General features: G+C 40.8%; 1 protein-coding gene across 12 annotated transcripts in view; it reads left to right on the plus strand.

Moving 5' to 3' along the window:
• The window catches only part of DMD (dystrophin), a 1,137,330-nt gene that overhangs the window by 1,064,464 nt on the left and 53,189 nt on the right, over window positions 1-19,677 (plus strand). For all 12 annotated transcript variants that reach the window (XM_088068904.1, XM_088068916.1, XM_088068923.1 and 9 more), the window contains 4 exons: window positions 3,862-3,936; window positions 11,572-11,773; window positions 15,150-15,235; window positions 17,827-17,984. In XM_088068904.1, the coding sequence (XP_087925030.1) occupies window positions 3,862-3,936; window positions 11,572-11,773; window positions 15,150-15,235; window positions 17,827-17,984 (521 nt within the window). The remainder of the gene's footprint in view (window positions 1-3,861; window positions 3,937-11,571; window positions 11,774-15,149; window positions 15,236-17,826; window positions 17,985-19,677) is intronic.

The raw sequence follows: 19,677 nt of genomic DNA on the forward strand, positions 1-19,677 counted from the left end.
GCAAATACCTCCTCATGCTAGATGCTAAACCTCTTCTTAAATAGGCTGTTTTGGAAAACTTACTGATTTTAGGTTTTTTATTGCTTTTAGTTATTTTACAAGCTATTTTATGAAGTCAAGGCTCAAGAATATGCTTTTCCTCTAAATATACTACTCATATCCCATTGTAAAATCCAGGATTTAGCAAGGGAGGATTTAAAAAAAAAAGCCCAACCAGAAGATTTCATTAGATTCTGTGTCAGTAGTCAGTGAGACGTTCCAGCAGGTGGTTTGAATCACTGACCACTTCTCAAATGAGTGGGGTTTTTTGCTTGATTATCCACTAGCAAAAATATCTGCTGCATGTAATTGCAGGTGTGTCTTGAATACTTTAGAAATAGAACATATAGCCCTTATGTTTTGAGATTGCTCTCAACATGCAGAATTATGCAGAAAATGTTAGAATTTAATTATCATCTTTCCACAGTATTTCTGATTTGAGTTTTTCCTGTCAACAGTCTGAACTGAAGTACCCTTCATTAAAGCTGCATTTGTAATAAAAGCACTAATTCTTGTTCACTGTTATCATGTTATTAGATAGAGAAAGATATATATTCACTTGAACAGAGAGGTCATTCATAGCTGACTGATGGGAAAGTCATGACTCCTCTTTGCTCTGGGATGTAAATATGTCACCAAATACTCCCTCCTGATCCTTTCTTCTGACTGTTCCTTTCCAGGGGCCAGGTGACCTCTTCCACTGCATCGTTGTTTCAGACCATAAACAGATTATGCTCTTGGGCATTTACATTTTTTTGTTCAGAGCTTGAAAGTTGCCTTCTGAGCAAAATGAGGGAGTATTGTTAATGACTTGCAAAAGTTTCTCAATACAGCAAGGGCTTTTCAGACCTCTGACCACCCCGTTCAGAGGGTGAAGTGGTACATACTTGCTAGGAGTGGGAGGAAAAGGCTGAAGGAAAACTTGTGTGGTGCACTGAGCTCCTCAGCCTGCTCCAAAACGATAAAAGCTTTGGAAACAGGGCTTAATGGGTTCTAACTCTTTCAGTGGACCATGTGGGAGTGGAGAAAGCAACTTTTCTTTTTCCCATTAGGATCCAGGAAGGAAAAAAGCAAAAACAATTTAACAACACAGAGAGGTACTGGTGTTTCCATAGGCTTTTTGGAAGGTTGCTGCTGCTTGAGCCCCCTTCCTCCCTCCTCTTCCCAGCAGGAGCAGCTGGGGTGTGACCAGGCGATGTGTCTGTACTCCTTTCTCGAGGTCCCCCCACTCGCCCTCAGGGGTGACTTTATGTCCAGCACTCCCCAGCCCAGGGCCAAGACTCATTCCCTGGCAGTCTTGTGTTCTGTGGTTTGTGTAAATGGGGTCTCATCCAGCAAGTGAAATGTTTTGAACCCAGTTAGGAGGGGCCTGGGCTCCTTTCCTTCCTACCCAGAGCAACATGTTTGTTCCAGCAGTAGCTCCGGGGGAGGAAAGAAACCACTGACAGTTTCATAGGCACAGGGAGGGGAAAAGCGAAATTATTAAGATCCAGTGACCTTAAGTGACTGTCACCATCTGGTAAGACAGCTGTCCATCAGGAGCATGGAGGTGGTGGCATAAGGAGGACAGAGGTGAGCAGTTGGCACAGGGACAGTAGCTGGATGCGGGTTAATCCTGGTGACAGTGATGAGGGTGGCGGTGGAGGTGTGCGACGGCTCAGCCTTGGCTTGCAGAGCCAAATGAGCAGTGAGGCTGCTGCTTTTTCCAAAACCTGAGATGAAGGCTCCAAAATGAGCACCTGGCATTGCTGCTTCATCATTTAGAGCAGATGCTTCTTGGCAGCAGTGTCGTTAAGGTTGATGATAAATTCAGTGTGTATTACATATACAGGAAAATAGATGTAAACTGTAGCACTTCCAGGATTAAATGTCTTCATGGATTGTACTTTCTGCCTTGATTGGTGCCTGAAATATGCATGTATATTAACTCACATTTCTGAAAATGTAAATAATAAATAGATAAGCTTTTTTCAGAACACTCGGGGAAAATTTAAGAAAGGCTTCTTCATTTTGTCAAATGCTAGCAATAATACTCTTCTACAGAATACAAATACAGATTTGCAACAAGGGTACAAAATGTAATTGAATTCATGGTGTGTTTGTGAGAGACTGCTTTATTAATTTCCATTTAAGACAAATAAAGTTGCATTATTTAAACTTCTCACTGTATTCTACACCACATAAAGGAACTGTCAGGATGATGGTGAGAGACAGAGCTGGCAGGAGCAATACGCAGAAGTGCCCATTAAAAGGGTATATGCAACTGTGCAAAGAAAAAGAAATTATATACAAAGCTGAAACTTCCTTTTCTGCTCTAAGACGTGTTTCAGAAACATTCCACAGCTTTTACTAAGGTATACAAAACTACTGAATTATCATACCTCATCTTATTCATTCAGAACAGCTTAATTAAAATTAATGTAATTGAGACTATATTCCCTCTGCTACCTATACCTATACAGTATTATAAATGATGTTGGGATAGTTATACCCTAGCTACCACATTTCAAAAAGCTTTATAGCACCTTAGCTTGTATGCCAGCAAGGAAATGTTTTGTCTTTCCATTTTTCATCATGTTCTTTCTCTAAGAGTCTGTCAGGCTTAAAGGAAGCTTATTGAGCTAAAGGGACCTTTATTTTGAGCCACTACATTTTTTCCCCTAATGTTCTTTTTATATTTACATTGTAGTTTACATTTTCTAAACACTGTCCCATCAGTAATTCCTTAGGCTCCATGGGTTTCCTCAGTAAATTAAATGCATTCAGTAGTGTTGTCAGGTGCTGAAACTGGCTGGCACAAGTAGTGTAATTCTGTTCTGGAAAACCCTTAAGTTGCAATATGCCAAGCAATCTCTTGGGAATGATCCTTAGGCTGCACAGGAGTGTGTGTGCCCAGGAATTAGTTGGGTAGGTGGCAGGGAGCACGCATCTGTTTTTTCAGTGGTGGGTGGCTGCCCTGTAGTGTACAAGTGTGCCTCCTGCCACTCCTCAGTTCCCAATGCAGCTGCTGGCAGTGCCCCTTGAGAACCAGCTTCTGTGCTCTGCTCTGGTGTGTCTTTGTCCCCAGTGTCCAGGAGGTTTTGCAAGCCGTGGTGAAATTATTCAGTGGGGACTTATGCTGATATCGTCATTTTGTTAAATGTATGAGGACAGCTCTAGCAAAAGTTGAGCCAGATAATGTCTTCCCAACTGGGTGCCATTCCCTGTCATGCTGCCAGAGCCACTGGCTCCCTGCCATTTAGCAGCTGGGGACCTGGAAACTCACCTGGCTGTGTGAGCTGGCTTCTCTCCAGAAAGGCTGTACATCTCTGGGCATGGCTGGAGCCTGCTTAGATGAAAAGCACGGAAGTTTAATTGGATATTTTTAATAAGCTTTTTGTTTTAACAGTAGCTGAGAGTCACGTTTTTTTTTCCTGGGCAGGGGTTTTCCCTTGGGACTGCCTGCACACAGCCTGGCTGGTGCATAAGGTGAGCAAGGAAGAGTTTCAGGGTCTCATCTCCCTCACAGTGCCTTCAGTGTGAACAGCTCTGCAGTATTTTCAGACACACTGCTGCAGTCACTGATGTTGTCCTTTCAAGTCCTCTTTAGTTCAGTGCCTTTGAACAAAAGGAAGTAACACTTTAGAACTTTGGGATTTTTTTGGATGGTTGCTGTCAAGACTTGAGGGCTTTAGCTCACTGAAATTTCTAATAATTTTTTTTCCCGTCTGTTTTATTAACCAACAGTTATAGTCTTGTAGTTCAACATAACAATGTCTTCGTGAGTCTGGTTATTTCTAGTGTGTAAAGCTGATCTTTTATTCTAATATTTCCTCCCTACAGCTGACCTGAACAACGTCAGGTTCTCGGCGTACAGGACTGCGATGAAACTCCGCAGGCTGCAGAAAGCCCTCTGCTGTAAGTACCTGCCTGTGCCTCACCCTCTGCCAGGAAGGCTCCATGACCAAAGCACAAGTTTATTCACAGATTTCAGAAGCAGAAAAACACTCCCACACATAGCCCCATCTCTGCCTGGTACATGGAGACTTCTCATCTGAAGGGCCTCCTTCTGGCAGCAGTTTGCATGATCATTGCAAAAAGCAGAGTGCTGGGTGGTCTGCAGATCTGTCCCTTGTAAGGCAAGCTGCAGTTCAGAAATAAAACGGAACATAGTGTGCATATTTCTCATCTTTACACTCTTTAGCCAGGTATTTTGCCTGTGCCATGTCCTGTGTCAGCCACAGGTTTACAGCCGAAAGGAACAGAGTTGTGGTGTGTTGGGAGCAGTGAGAGCTTGTTGGGTGAAATATTTGCTTCAGAGCTGGAGTTCGTTAATGGTTCGTTAAGTTGAATCTTGAACCCTGAGGGGTTATTGCCTTTAAATGAGATCATTGCAATAAACATTTAGGTTCATTTTTTCCCCAGGTTTCAGTTGTGTTGAGAAGTCTCTCATCAGCTGTACATTAGTGATGTGTATGTTCGAACATTTTAATTCTCCCAACTGCTGTATGTTATTCTACTTCTCACTGGAATTACATTTCCTTTTCAGCTTATTGTAACCTGATAGCTAAATAATTCGCTCATCAAGAGTTTTCTTGATAGGCCAGTCAGCTTGCCAAAGCAAGCAGTTTATTAGACAGTCCTATTGGGAGGATTATTAAAATAGTTTAACATCCACAACTTGGCATTTAATTACAGGGTTAAATTTCTGACACAGTTGCAAATGTCTCAACTGTTGATTTATCTCAAGTTGGATTTGTGCTCACATGCTTTCTGGAACTGTGTCAAACCTCGGCATTTTTGAGCATGTTTACTTTTAGGCTTATAAGCATGGGTGAATTCTGTTAAAGTGTGCAGACGTAATTTCTGAATGTATGAAAAAATAGGGGGAAAAAGGAAAAAATAAACAATAAGTGAAAAGTCTTGTAACATAATAAAAGATTTCAACATGAATGCAGTGACAAAGAAGGAATTATGATGATTAGAAATATAAACATCTTTCCACGGTACAGCACTTCTGCCACACTCACTGTGGAAATGTGATATAAAGAAACTGGAGTGATATGCAGTGAAAAGTATGCATAATCAGTGCAGCACTGAAGGAAGCAGAATTTTTGGAATTAACTAGCTGGCAGTGCATATGTGTAACTTGTAACAGGTTTTTATGACTGAAAGTGCAAAACTTTGCATGCCATTTTGTCTGTATTAGAATCACAGAATATTCTGAGTTGGAAGAATTCACACCACGTGCCTGAGAGCATTTTACAGATACTTCTTGAACTCTGTCAGGCTTGGTGCTGTGACTGTTTCCCTAGAGAACCTGTTCCAGTGCTTAGCCACCTTCTGGGTGAAGAACCTTTTTCCAGTATCCAAACTAAACCTTCCCTGGCACAGCTTCAGACCATTTCCTTGGGTCCTGCCAGTAGTCACCGAGAGAAAAGACCAGTGCCCACCCTTTGTCTTCCCCTGATGAGGAAGTTGTAATTGCAGTGAGGTCTCCTCCAGGCTGAGCCCAGTGATCTCAGCCCCTCCTCACATGGCTTCACCATCTCATTGCCCTCCAGACCCTTCACCATCCTCACTGCCTGTTGCAATCTTCTCCTGGGGGACCCCTGGACATACCATGATTTTTAGATGCACTACAACAACTGCCCTCCTTTGGATGTTCTTTAACAACTTAATGTCTTTTTCATACTGTGGCACCCAGAAGTGCCCCCAGCACTGGAGGTGAGGCCGCCCCAGCCCAGAGCAGAGCGGGACAATCCCCTCCTTGCCCGGCTGGCCATGCTGGGCCTGATGTCCCCAGGACACGCTTGGCCCTCCTGGCTGCCAGGGCACTGCTGGCTCAGATTCAGCTTTCCATCCACCAGGACCCCAAGGCCCCTTTCCATGGTGCTGCTTTCCAGCCTCTCATTCCCCAGTCTGTTCCTACATCCAGGGTTGCCCCATCCCAGATGCAGAATCCAGCACTTTCCCTTGTTGAATTTCACATGGTTGGTGACTGCCCCGGCCTCTCATCTCTAGAGGTCTCTCTGCAGGGCCTCCCTGCCTTCGAGGGAGTCAACAGCTCCTCCCAGTTTTGTATCACCTGCAGATTTGCTCAGTGTCCCTCCCAGGGCTGTGTTCAAGTCCTTTATGAAGATATTGGAGAGCACAGGGCCAAGGATGGAGCCCTGTGGAGCCCCCTCAGTGGCAGCTCACCACTCTGGTGTCACCCTGTTCCCTCTAACCCTTTGTGCCCCATCTGTGAGTTGGATGTTCACCCATCACATGGTGTGTTTTTTCAGCAGAGGTCTGGGCATCTTGTCCAGAAAGATTCTGTGAAAGACAGTATTGAAAGTTTTACTTAAATCCAAACAGATTACATGAACTGCCTTCCTTTGGTCAGCTGGCTGGGTTACTGTATCATAAAATGCTGGAATGGTTTGCCTGGGGAGGTGATGGAGTCACCATCCCTGGATGTGTTTAAAAAAAGATTGTATGTGGCACTCAGTACCATGGTTTAGTTGAGGTGTTAGGGCATGGGTTGAACTCAATAATCTTGAAGGTCTCTTCCAGCCTGGTGATGCTATGTGATTCTGTGAAAAGGAAATGAAATTTGTTAAGCAGGACTTTCCCCTCACAAACATGTGCTGGCTGTGACTCTGTGGTCCTCCAGGTGTCTTTCAATAACTGATTCTTACCATTAAATAATTCTGGACTCATTTTGGACTTTTGCATTGGGTTTGCAGGGCCAGGTTTTGGTAGCAAGTGTCTCCAGGGGTGGTTTCTCTAAGAAGCTGTTTGCATTTACTCCATGTTTGACACAGCCAGTGCCAGCCAGCTGCAAGACAGACCTGCTGTTGGCCAAGGCCAAGCCCACCAGTGGCAATGGTAGTGCCTGTGGGATACTGTAGTTGAGAAGGATGTGGGAGAAAATCTGTTGCACAGCAGCAGCTGGGAAAGAGGAGGGGAAATATGTGGAAGAACAACACTGCAAACACCAAGGTCAGTGCAGAAGGAGGGGGAGGAGATGCTCCAGGCACCACAACTGAGATTCCTCTGTAGCATATGGAGAAGATCATGGTGAAGCAGCTGTGCCCCTGCTGCCCATAAAGCTCCAGAACAGAGCAAATACCCACCTGCAGCCTGTGGAGGACCCCCTGCCAGAGCAGGTGGGTGCCTGAAGGAGGCTGTGAAACCCATGCTAGAGCAGGCTCATGGCAGGAATTGTGAACTCTTGGAGAGGAGCCCAATGCTGGAGCAGGTTTGCTGGCAGCACTGTCTGTTCCCAAAGGACTGCATCCTGTGGGAGGGATCCACTCTGGAGCAGTTTGTGAAGAACTGCAGCCAGTGGGAAGAGCTTGCGTTGGAGCAATTTGTAGAGGACTGTCTCCCATGGGAGCAGACACTGGAGCAGGGGAAGAGTGGGAGGAATCCTCCCACTGAGGAGAAGGCAGCAGCAGAAACAACATGTGATGAATTTACTGCAGCCCCCATTCCTGTGCTGCTGCTGCAGGGGAGGAGGTAGAGAATTTGGGAGTGAAGTTGACCCTGGGAAGAAGGGAGAGGTTGGGGGATGTGTTTTACGATTTAAGATTTATTGCTCATTATCCTCCTCTGATTTGTTGGGTAATGAATTCAGGTGATTCTCCCAGGTTGGGTCTGTTTTGCCTGTGACAGTAACTCATGAGTGATCTCTCCCTGTCCTTATTTTGACCGTGAACCTTTTGGTGTATTTTCCCTCCCCTGTCCAGTTGAGCAAGCTGAAGTCAGTTCATCTCTTGAGGTTACATTTAGGTAAATGTTCAGAGAATTGATGCTCTCAGAGGCATGCAGTGGTGCTTACACTGACTATTCTAGCACATTCTTCATACTTGTATCTAAGGAGAAGTATTTAAGGAATTTGGTTAGCAGGCTTTGTTCTTACAAATATTTTTGCCTGGAGACACCATCATTGTATTTGTGTATTCTATCATTTCAGTGTCGCTTGTGAACTCAGTTCAATTAGATTTTTTTAAAAACCTCAACTCATTACAAAATTTTTTTTCTGCATTTTGGCAATAGTAGAATTAGAGCACAGTGTTTCAGGGCTCCTACGCAAAGGCAAAATCCCACTTGCATTAGGTGCTGGTTTCAGGTCTTACTTTTCATTTCTGTTTTAAAATTGCAGGAGTTTTTAGATATATATATCCATATATGCCTATGTATATAACTATATATATATATCTTCTTTTCTGAAAACTTAATAGAAAACAGCAATTTTGTCTACTGAGGAGTACTCTAAAAATGTCTGTCTAATAGAAGGCCTGCAGAAGTAAAGGTACAGCCTACTTCTCAGTGGCAAGAATAGGAATGCTTTTAAAAGGGAGCTGTACTTAAATTTTAGTTCTTTTCAGTTCATAAATCAGCCCAATGTGGAAAATAGCAGTCCTTAAAAAAGAAATGCGTATGTGTTGTGTTATCTAGTGAGTGGCTTTATCATTTAAGTCTTCAAAATTGTTGTGAGCATGCCAGGTGTAACTATTTCACCGTTTTTTTAAATGTACAGGTTCTTTGGATAGTCACATCAAAGCATGATGACTTTCTTGTTTTGCTACTTTTTAAAGATGTGATCTTCAAGGGCAAACCTCATCAGGACATTGTGATATCAATAAAATGAGATGTATTCACAAACTTTTCTTGGAAATGCAGCAAAAGGAAATACTCAAGAACTTCTGCTAGTGATCTTTTTTCCTTTAACTGTTCACAGAGTAGATTAAATATATTTTTTTAATGTGTCAGCCAACAGCAGCAGGTTTCAGAGGAGATGATCTTGCACTCTGGGAGGACTGTTTATACTTTTTATTACCAGCCATATGTTGAGTTTTCCCTAAGTTCAGTTTATGACCTCTAGAGTGTACTTTCTCCTGCCTGTTAATTGTCACTTCTGTCCTTCAACTGGTTACTTGTTCCATGTTGTCTTCTATACTTTTCCTGCAATCTGCCAGTGTCTAGTTAAAAACATCCCAACCTTTTCTCTATTGCCTTAGAGGCCAAAGAAATATTTATATAAATGACTTAGACTTCAAAGTAAGCTAGAAACCACTGCTCACACAGATTTTGGAGTCAGTTTTGGAATTTTAAATAGAAAAGTATAAAAGAGTGGCAGAAAAGCCACAGGAAGTGCAAAGCATAAAATGGTGTGGTTTATTTCAAGTAAAGCTTTTCAAATCACTGCATGGTGCCAGATACTCAGCTCTTCAATACATGTCTGACTGTGGAGCTTGCCTTGTGCAAGTTAATCATTCACAGGACCTCCATATCTGCTTTTAGGAAAGAAATATGCAGTTCCATGTTCTGGGACAGGACCCCACACACACATTTCTTAAATCTTGCTGGGAAAGATGAAGGAGGATCTTAATGTGATGAAGGCCAGAGCCTTCCTTTTTCCCACAGAAAGAGGTTCCCCAAAGCAGAACCTGTTGTCAAGCGCTTTTAGCTTGTTAGGAGATGATTGTGTGTTACAAACTTCGGGATAGGACAGGAGGCTGATGAAGAGTGGGCTGAAAGACTTTTCGGAATACACTGCTTATTAACGGGAAAAGCTTTCACAAAGTGGAATGACCTGTGTTTAGCAGTAGCTGCATACATAATTATGCTGCCACTCAGACGCCTGAGGGGTTCATTTAATTACCGTTGATTCGTAGTCTCAAAGGAGCTGAGAGTTCAGCCTAAAGCTTGGAGTTATAGGTGTTGTGAGGGCTGTGCTCTATTTTCATTTTGACTAATGAATTCTTAGAAGCAAAACGTCTTTCTGAGACATTCAGGAGGAGTTCTGATGCTTTTGCAGGATATAACACTGACCTTAGCATTTTTTATGCTACTAGTTTAAACACAATATTCCAAAATACTTTATTTTAATAAATGTCCATATGCTAATGTGAAAAAAGTAAAACTCCAGTAAAACCCTGCACAAAATCATGGAGTCAAAAGTTAAATTTCTTGGTGTAATAATAGGGATAGCATTCCAAGGTTTCCTTATTCACTCTAGGACTAGGTATGTTAGGCCCAGAGGATGAAATTTTCAGAACTGCTTAAGGGATTTAGTAGCAGAAGTCCCTATTGATTTCCAATGAAATGTGTGCTCTTGAAATTCTTTTGGCAATTACAAATCCCAGCGTACTGTCCAAGCAGCATTGCGAACCAGCCCTGTGGGCAGCTAAAGTATTTCTCATCTCCCACTAGGACATCAAAGGGGCAGTTTCATCCTGGGTAAAATAGGATACTCAAGTGTGAATATGTGAAATGGGCCTGTAAACAGGATCAAGTTCTAAAAAAAGTCCTGTATTTAGCCTCTGCTCATTATGGAAGTGCTTTTTGACGTTATGAAGAGATGCTGCTTACCAGAATTCAAAAAAACACATTTTTTATTCCAATGAGAGAAGAACTGGTCTTGCAGTTGAGTCAGTTCATTTTCCAGTTTTGTGAAGAATTTCCTGCATGATTTTGGGCAGTTCATTTTGGACCAGATGCTATTACCTTGGTTCATATTGCATCATGCTGTACTTTGTGACTGCTTGTGGTATGAGCAGCATTAACAGCAGCTGGGCTTTAACATCCCCATTGCTCACACCCTGGAAATTCACTGCAAGGAGTTACGAAGTTTTCCTGTGGCAGCCGGAAGATTGTCATCAAGCATCTCATCTTTCTGATTTCCTTTGTTCTTATTCCTGCCTTACTTTGTAAACCAGCATCCCATAATTTTGTGTGCCCTAAGTGTGGTGCTTGGTGATGTTAGTTTGCAGAGGTTAAGAGCTGAGAAAGGGAAGTTCAGTTTTGCCCTGGAAATCCACATTTCAAAATGCAACTGACTTAAACTGGAACAAAAATCAAGTTTATAAATGTCTGTGACAAAAAACTGTTGCATGTTGACTAAGGTTTAAACGTGTCTTACCCTGTAATGCCATAGAGGTATTTATAAATAAAAATGCTCTTCAGAATTAAAAATGGGTACATTCAATAATAAATATTGAAACAAGGCATTTAGTGTTTCTAGAACCTTCTTTTCACTGTCCTCACTAGAGGAAAAGTAACAGAGAGGATAATCACAGTTCAGCTCTGATTTGTTTGCATGTTCCTTGTGGAGTTTGGTTCGGTTAAGATTGCTCGACTTCTCTAAGAAATGGGCAGCACCTCTCAGGAAGGCTGATGACCTGTGCTATGGTGAGAGCACATTTGGTGAATGCAATAATCAAATATTAGCCTATCTGTTGAAACATAAAGCATGAAATACGTAATTTTTACTTGCACAGTAATTGATGTGTGATATTTCCACAGGACCCAAGAGCATAATAAGTCCTGTACAGCTAAAAATGAAACAGATACACACTGGTCTCTAAGGCCACAGCTAAGTAACAGTGCATCTGTAGGAGTCCTGAAACCAGTCTTGCATGTGACTTTCAGAGGACATTTTACATCCTCTGGCCAGGCACATAAGCCAAGTGTAGTGCTCTTACTTACTTTCTGGATGTGGGTAATACCACCACTATTTCTGTTCCGTCTTTATGGTTGTGGTTTTTTTTATTCCAACAGTGGATCTCCTGAGTCTGTCTGCTGCATGTGATGCCTTGGACCAGCACAACCTCAAACAGAACGACCAGCCAATGGATATTCTGCAGATCATTAACTGCCTGACCACCATTTACGATCGACTGGAGCAAGAGCACAACAATCTGGTCAATGTTCCCCTTTGTGTGGACATGTGCCTCAACTGGCTTCTGAATGTCTATGACACGTACGTATGGGGGGCTCAGGACATGGGAAAGCTCCAGAAGCTTTCCCAGTAGCAGAAGAGGAGAGGGAGGATGTATTGAGCTGTTTGCCTCATTATGGCATGGGTGGCTTGAAGCTGAAAAAAGGGTAGTTGAAGAGAAAGTTTAATAAACCTTAATGGTTTAATGACTGCATTTAGTTGAATCAATACAGCCCTTGGTTAGGCTTACAATCCTGGATTTATCAAGCTATTCAATGAGAGAGCTAGAAAACAACTTTTTAAGCAGATTTTTGTGTTCAGACCGATTCTCTGACTTTATGTCTGTCCACAGTAGGTCATGACTTTACATGGCTTTTTGATTTATTTTGATAAAGAAGGTCAAGAGAATTATCAAGCAACAGAATGAACACTGTATAAACCCTTGCCTGTCTATACCTCCAGATGTTAAACCTTTTCAAATATGTCAATTTTCTATAACTTTAAATCTGTCATTCTTTTTCAAAGATGGAAGAGGGTCATCTCTTGTCTTGTCTAATGTGCTTACAGCCCTTAGCTGCAAGAAGATTTTAGAAATATTGAATTCAAAATTTAATTTTAAAAAATGTTCCCATTGGTATAAACACAAGAGACTAAATATACCTGAAGAAAATTTATGGGTATTCATTTTAAGTGGGTTGATGATGCTGCTCTTAATTCATAGGCAAATTCCAACATACATTTGTAAGCTCATTTTAGAATAAGCCATTATATTTGTATTTGGTAAATTTAAATTTTAAAAAGTCAATGAAAGTATTTTATTTTGTTTATAAGGTATTTATCAGCCACTTTCAGGCAGACATACTCATTACTGTGGCAGAATAAACATTCACCTATAGAATTGGAAGCTCATGGTACAATTACTGTATTTCTAGTGACATTTTGAACAATGCTGTTGTTATAGGGCCATAACATTGTTCTTCCATCCACCTTTTGTCACAGCAGTGAATCTTCAGTGATCACATGCAAAAAATAAGTACGGATTTGTACAGATCATGTCTTGTGAAGGACCACCTCCAATAAGTCAGTTTTTTGTGACATCCCCTGTAGCAGCTGCAGTATCTTGTGAAGTGGATTACCCAGATTACATTGTATTTCTTCTGGTTTACCAGTACTAGGGAATGGGGCGATATTCATTCAAGAGCCAGGTTTTATTTGTTTAATCTGCTTTGGCTTTCACAGAACAGTGATCCACTTCTTAGTTACCATGAACCATAAATAACGTATAAAGACTCCCAGTTAGTGAAACGAAACATATACTGGGGATATTAATATGTATCAGTCACATAAGAGGCAGATAGGGAACTAAAGGTCATTCCACAGGCTGCTTCTAAGCTGAACTGTCCAGTTTAGATGTGACATGTGCACTAGCCATGTCCAGTCTAGCTTTCTTTATGTTGCACTGTGCTGCAAGTACATTAGAAATTATAATTATCTGCCTCCAGGCAGTTCCCTAGGTATGCTGGGGAGCTGCATATTGCAGGGCATAATGGAGCACAGAGGTGTTTTATGTGTGAGGAAAGCTTGTAGCTATTTTACCAAAATTCAAGTTTGAATTACACTGGTAAGAGAGGTGACCTTAGGGTTACATGTGTTTAGTTTTCATTGTGAACTTAATAGACAGAGATCAACCAAAGTGCACAGCACTACTGGAGACATTTAATTAAATGTACTGCATCTTTACTTTTCTTATAATTGAAAACTGTCATTTGTAAAGATATTAATCAAATTCACAGTCAATGACTGATCTAATTATGGGTACAGCTCTGCAAATCCAGCACATTTTGGATTTGTTTTAATTGATCAGTCACTCATGCTCATTTGCAGTAGCATGCTAAATTATTGGTTTGACTTGGGAGGAGAGGAGAGTGAACTGAACAACTCATGATTCGTACAAGTTTCAATTTAATTGCCTGGCAGAGCAATCATTATTCTATATTCTTCTCTTGTATAATTTGCATGAGTCTGGTATTCATCAGGAGGAGTTTCTCAGGGCACAGATGATAATTAATTTGGAAAAAGATTTTAGAGAGAGGAGTAAGAGGACCAGAGTATGGAAAGCACAGGTAAACTACAAATGGTTATTCATAATGAAAAATGCAAGATTCTTTAATAAAAAGCTGCAAATTCTAAATTTGGTTTTGTCCATGGGTTTCAGTCTGTACCTTTTACAGGATTTGCAGGGGAGATGTGTGGGTAAACGAGCACCGCTGGCTCCTCAGCTCTTTCATAGGATTAAAAAGACCACATGCATCTTTACCCGTGGTGCAGCCTGATGCATGACCACAGCCTGCCTCTACTTGATTTATCTTATTCCCAGTGGGGGCCTTACTGGTGATGCTTCAAAGCTGTTGATAAAGCTCTGCTTCAAAAATGTTTGGTTTAGGCATTAGCTTCCTGTTTTGTGTATGTCTTCATTTGCAGTAGTGGTTACATATTTGAAATGCTATCAGAAACAATAGTCTGGGGGGGAAGTCAGCAACTGGAAGTAAATTGAATTAAAGCAGATGACTGAGAGAAGATGTGAAGGTTTGTCACTGCGTTGCCTGCAGCTCAGAGGAGGATGTTGTTCTCGCTGTCACATTAGAAAGCAAAAGTAGCGTGGGCATGTTACAAGGCAGGAATGAGCGTGAGGGGGAGGCAGCAGGGGCTGGCTGGAGTGTCCCAGCCCCTTGGCACTGCACAGGAGAGGTTTGACCACTGTGAGGAGGAGCTCAGAAACCACACCAAGGTGTTAATGGCATAACTGTACAGCCTGCCTGCCTTGCCATGATATCTAGGCAGGTTTTATCATTCCCCCGAACATATTACAAGTGCCTCTGTCACTGCACACTGCTGGCAGAGGCTGCTTTTTTGTGCTCGGCTTCCTGTTCCCTTTTCAGGCAAGTCAGGGCATGGTTGGCAGACAATAAGCAAAGGCTTCCTAAAAATGACTGCTACATCGGATTTCTGGTGAAAGTAAAGCTATATTGTCTTTGGCAAAACAGCTGGTTTGCTGTTCTGTCAGGGACCTCATCTCCTCTGAGAATCACTCAGCAGCAGTTCACAGAGAAGCCTGTTCAAGGAATCATAGGGTAAAGACGCTTCATTCACATTTTATAAAAAAGGAGACGAGCAGTTATTTCTGATCGAGACCATTTTGGGTAGAATTGATACAACAGCACAGTGCAGTTCAGCTATGCCTTTGAAGCCACAGCAGTGTTTTATTTTTCACTTCTAGCTTGACTAATAACCATCCAGCTTGAATGTTCTCTGTGAGATTTAATTTAGGAAGACTAGAGTACTACAGTGAACTTGGCTATAGTAAACAAATTATGACATGAATGGATTGTATTATCAGCCAATGTTTCTTTTCCATTAGGGGTCGAACAGGAAGGATCCGTGTCTTATCTTTCAAAACTGGTGTCATATCCCTTTGTAAAGCACACCTGGAAGATAAATATAGATGTAAGTCGATATAATTATTTTGGGTTTACCTTATGTTTGTGTTCCTGTTTTATTCCTCCTGTTTATTTATTAAATAAACATTTAAATAACATACAGAGACATTTTAGATGTTGCAGATGTCAAGTGTGTTAATTTGTTTCACCTTGAACTTTTAAGTTATTTGTTCTCTATAGTTTTAGATACTTTAGCACTGTGGTTGCCGAACATTTTTGATCACACCCCTCCCAACAGAAAAATTTTTGACCATGAACTTCCAGTAAATGTATGTCTGTTTATAAATTATGTACACATATCACTGTACTTGTATATCGTCTGCATTATAAAGCGTAGCAGAAGTAGGAAGTTAGGAAGGATGTGATAAAGAAGAAATAAACACTATTTTGAAACTTTCAATTTCTATTAACTGTACAAAAAGTATTTCTTTACTGCACCCTATTGGATTGTCTTGAACACTCACTGAGGCACAAGAACCTATTTGAGACCTGCATACCTTTGAACCCCTTTGGTTCAACACACCTTTATACATAAAAATGCATGTCTACAGGACACTTGCATTACACTATTTTCAAATATATTAACTTTTTAAAATGATTCCCACATTGTGGTCAGTCTTATTATGTACATTGTGTTTAAATGTAGTTGCTTACTTTAAATAAATAAATATTAAAGGTGTGCAAATTTTACACATTTTAAGAGATTAAATACTTAAAAGAACTCCACTTGCAGTCTTAATTTTACCTGACTAATGAGTCAGTTCACTAATGAGACTAGGATCCAGAAAAGATTGACTGATAAATGTAGTTCTCAAGAGTAACTTTCTTGTCAAATTAACTGTTATCACTCATTCATGCACTTAAAAATACCACTGAAAATCCAGCCTTTAGGGTTTGACCCATAGCAATTCTTCATCAGTTGTTATCATTTTAGTCTCTAATAATGCAAGCTGAAGAACTCTAAAGAGAAAACAGACAGTACCAACAGCAGGGTCTGTGCATGACAATGTGTAATTGGATCAGATTTTAGGGCAATCACAATGAATGTCACAGTTTAGATTTCTAGATGTTTCATGTGGGTGTTAAGAAAAATTATTCAGAAAATCTTTTAAGAAAATTACTCGGTAGAGATATTTTTCAAAATTATATTTCATCAAAGATTATCAAAGTTATAAAGGAAACCGTTTATTCATATTTTAGATACTCCTGCAGTGTGTGTCCACAGTAATGCATAACCTTTTAAGCGTCATGTAACCTTTCAGAGGACATAATGTTTTAATGACAGGGAAATTGGAAGCTGGATAGCTGTGGGAGAGGAAGGACTTGTGTCTGTCTTGCTGTGGTCTGGCTTTGCCATCCATGCTGAAGTTGTGGTGCAGTTGCCATTAGTATTGCTGCAAGTATGCAATGACTTGCACCCCTTACAATTTTTCTGTCTCATTTGTGCAGCAGAGCAGAGTCGGTTGTGCTAGAGCAGCAGTCTTAAGGCTTGCAGAGGTGATGGAAGCATTCATCCCAGAATTATTCATTATGAAACTAGACTTTGCAAGAGTGAAATTCATGTAATTAAAAAATAATCCTTTCTCTATCTGTTCCTTTATTCCTTTGGAAGAAAACAGGTGTCAAAGCAGTGCTAGGAAAGTTATCTCAAACAGCACCTTTATAATTTTATCCCTGGTGTTGGGTGAAATATTAAAGTGACTCCAAAAAAAGAGCATTACTTTATTCTAGTCTTATTTTGCTCTCTCTTTTTTCTTTTTAACTGTTGAAAAGTAAGGAGAATTTATCCAGGTAATGAATGTATTGTCAACAGAGATGTTGCCAAATATTTTATTTAATGATAACCTGTTTTTTTTCTTTTTATTGTGAATTCTATAACCTCCTCAATATATACGTAGTACAATTAATTCCCACCAAATTAAATTGAGCTTATGAAGGGATAATAATTCTGTCCTGTAAGGATTCTTTTCTAGAATGATGTAACAACAGAACATGGCTTCAAGTGAGATTTCACTTCAGAAGCAAAAAATTAATATGATATTAAAATTTGTGATGGATGTCAGGTTCTGCCATACTGTAATTCTTTTATTTTAGAAATTCTCTTGAATCAAAAGATGATCATATATCAAAGTTAGGAAGCTCTTGTTTATCATTTTAACTCATCTGGAAGAGAAATGGATTCTCTGAGTTGTGTTTTGATTGCTAAGACTTGAAATGATGCTCTATGCTGTATGAGATTATTTTACCATTAAACATTAAGACATCTGTGTTGTGGCATGAAGATGCTGCTGTTTAGTTAGCTTTGTTATGGAGTCACTGCTGCTATTATCAGTAATGACACAGGTGCTGTGGCTTAGAGTGGCCATTCTTCCCAGGTACAAGCCAGTAACACTGTTAAAAATTACCACTAGACTTACATTTTACAGAAAAACCCTGGTGTTTATGGGGAAAGAAGCAGCCAGATTGAAGTCATATTTGTGTTCATGTCCTCCAAGGCTGACGACCGCACCTGCGAGCCTTGGAAACAAGGCAAATCTGGGCTGCTTGCCACGTCCTGATAGCCATGCTTGACCTCTGGTATCCTTCTCCTTCCTCCAGACCTGTTCAAACAAGTGGCAAGTTCCACTGGCTTCTGTGACCAGCGCCGGCTGGGGCTGCTGCTGCACGACTCCATCCAGATCCCGCGGCAGCTGGGGGAGGTGGCCTCCTTCGGGGGCAGCAACATCGAGCCGAGCGTCAGAAGCTGCTTTCAGTTTGTAAGTTTGTGTTGTGCTGGCTCCGAGTTTTCCCACTGGTGTTTTGTGTTGAGCTGTACTTCTGAGGAGGATTGAAAACCTGGGATGAGGGTTAGGATACTGAGGGTCATGTGATGGTAGTGGCCATTGGTGTATTAAACTGTGCCTTTGATGAGGTATATTTGAATTAGCTCAGACAGCAGGTAATTGTCATTGGGGCTTCTGTTGGAACTGAACCCTGCAAACAGTGTCTTTGTTGTGGCAGCTCCTGGCTTTACAGTTTTCTATTGCCCAGCAGTAGATAACTATTTATTGCTGTCATGTAGGTGAGCAGCAGTGGTTTATCTGAATTTTGGGCATGTACATACCAGTGACAGTCAGGTGCCCAGGGGAGCGATAGGCGACTGCCTGCAGTGCTGCCTAGGGGTGAGGAGTGCTCAATGAGCTCCTTCCACTCCTTGAATGGATAATACCAGTTTTCTTTTAAAGAGTACTGAAAGAATTCCTGTCCTGTCTGTTGAGGAATACACAAGCAAACTTGAGGCTCTTTTTCAAACTTGTAAATTATTTAATCTGGGGAAGGAAGAGAGTTAAGGGAATTATTCATCTTTATCATAACTACCAGCAGAATGCACAAGATGAAGACAGCTGCTTAATGAAAAGGTAGAGGAGGGGAGGTAATGTATGGTCTGTGATTAACTCTAAATGCATCTTCTACATTACAATGGAAGAAAGCTCTTTTCCCATCTCCTCACTGTCCCTGAGGGATTTTTTTGTTTGCTCAGGGAAGGGGGGAGTTGTTTGCTTTTTTGCCTGCTGCTCAAGTTTCATTATGTAGTAGTTTCAGTTCTGTACTAAGCAAAACACAGCAAGTGTTTTCAATGAATATTAATGCATGGAAGTAGACTGCTTACACACAATGACTATGAAAAGAATCTTAATTCTAAAATCATCACAAACTTCAGTTGTGATGGGATATTAACTTCCTGTATTTTTGACATTTCTTTTAACAGATTAATTCTACAGGATTTACATTTGACTGTTTCTGTCATTCATGTCTTAACCTTTTATAATTCTAATTTGTATTTGATGCCATTTCAGAATGAGTGTTTTATAGGGCTGTGTCCTGGGTGGGTAACTCATGCTCATAAACTGTGCACAGTGATGTTGATAGTTGTGTTAGATCCTGCTAGTGCTTTCAGGCCTTGACTTCCATGTTGAGCTTTCAAGTGACACCAACACAAAATTATTATGCAGCAAATCTATGGTAAAAACTTTGTACAAATGACCTTCCTCAGAAATTAGGACTCACTGGATTCTGTCATTTTCCCAAGTGAAGGTGAACAGCACTTTAGAACATCATTAAAAAACTGATAAGGAAAGTATCCTCAGAATCTAGCAAAACCATAGTTGTTTTTTTTTTAAAGAGGACTGCCATTCTGTGTGTTTCTACTAGGAATAAAACAATATAAAATCACAGTGATGAAACACACCAAACCCATTTTTTTAAGGTAGGAAGAAGACTCTTGGAGATGGTCCTGTGCAGGTCTGGGAGTTGGACTCAGTGATTCTTGTGGGTTCCTTCCAACTCAACTTATTCTGTGATTCTGTGATTTTGTGATAACTGTTTGTCGTGGTTTTAAAGCAGTAACTAAAAAAAATTACTTATTTCTTGCTGTGAGATATGGATTAGAACAAGAGCAAAACAGGCTTA

Source organism: Pseudopodoces humilis, chromosome 2, assembly GCF_049639895.1.
Source record: "Pseudopodoces humilis isolate 2021_Gansu_Grassland_sample_001 chromosome 2, ASM4963989v1, whole genome shotgun sequence".
NCBI classification, from domain to species: domain Eukaryota; kingdom Metazoa; phylum Chordata; class Aves; order Passeriformes; family Paridae; genus Pseudopodoces; species Pseudopodoces humilis.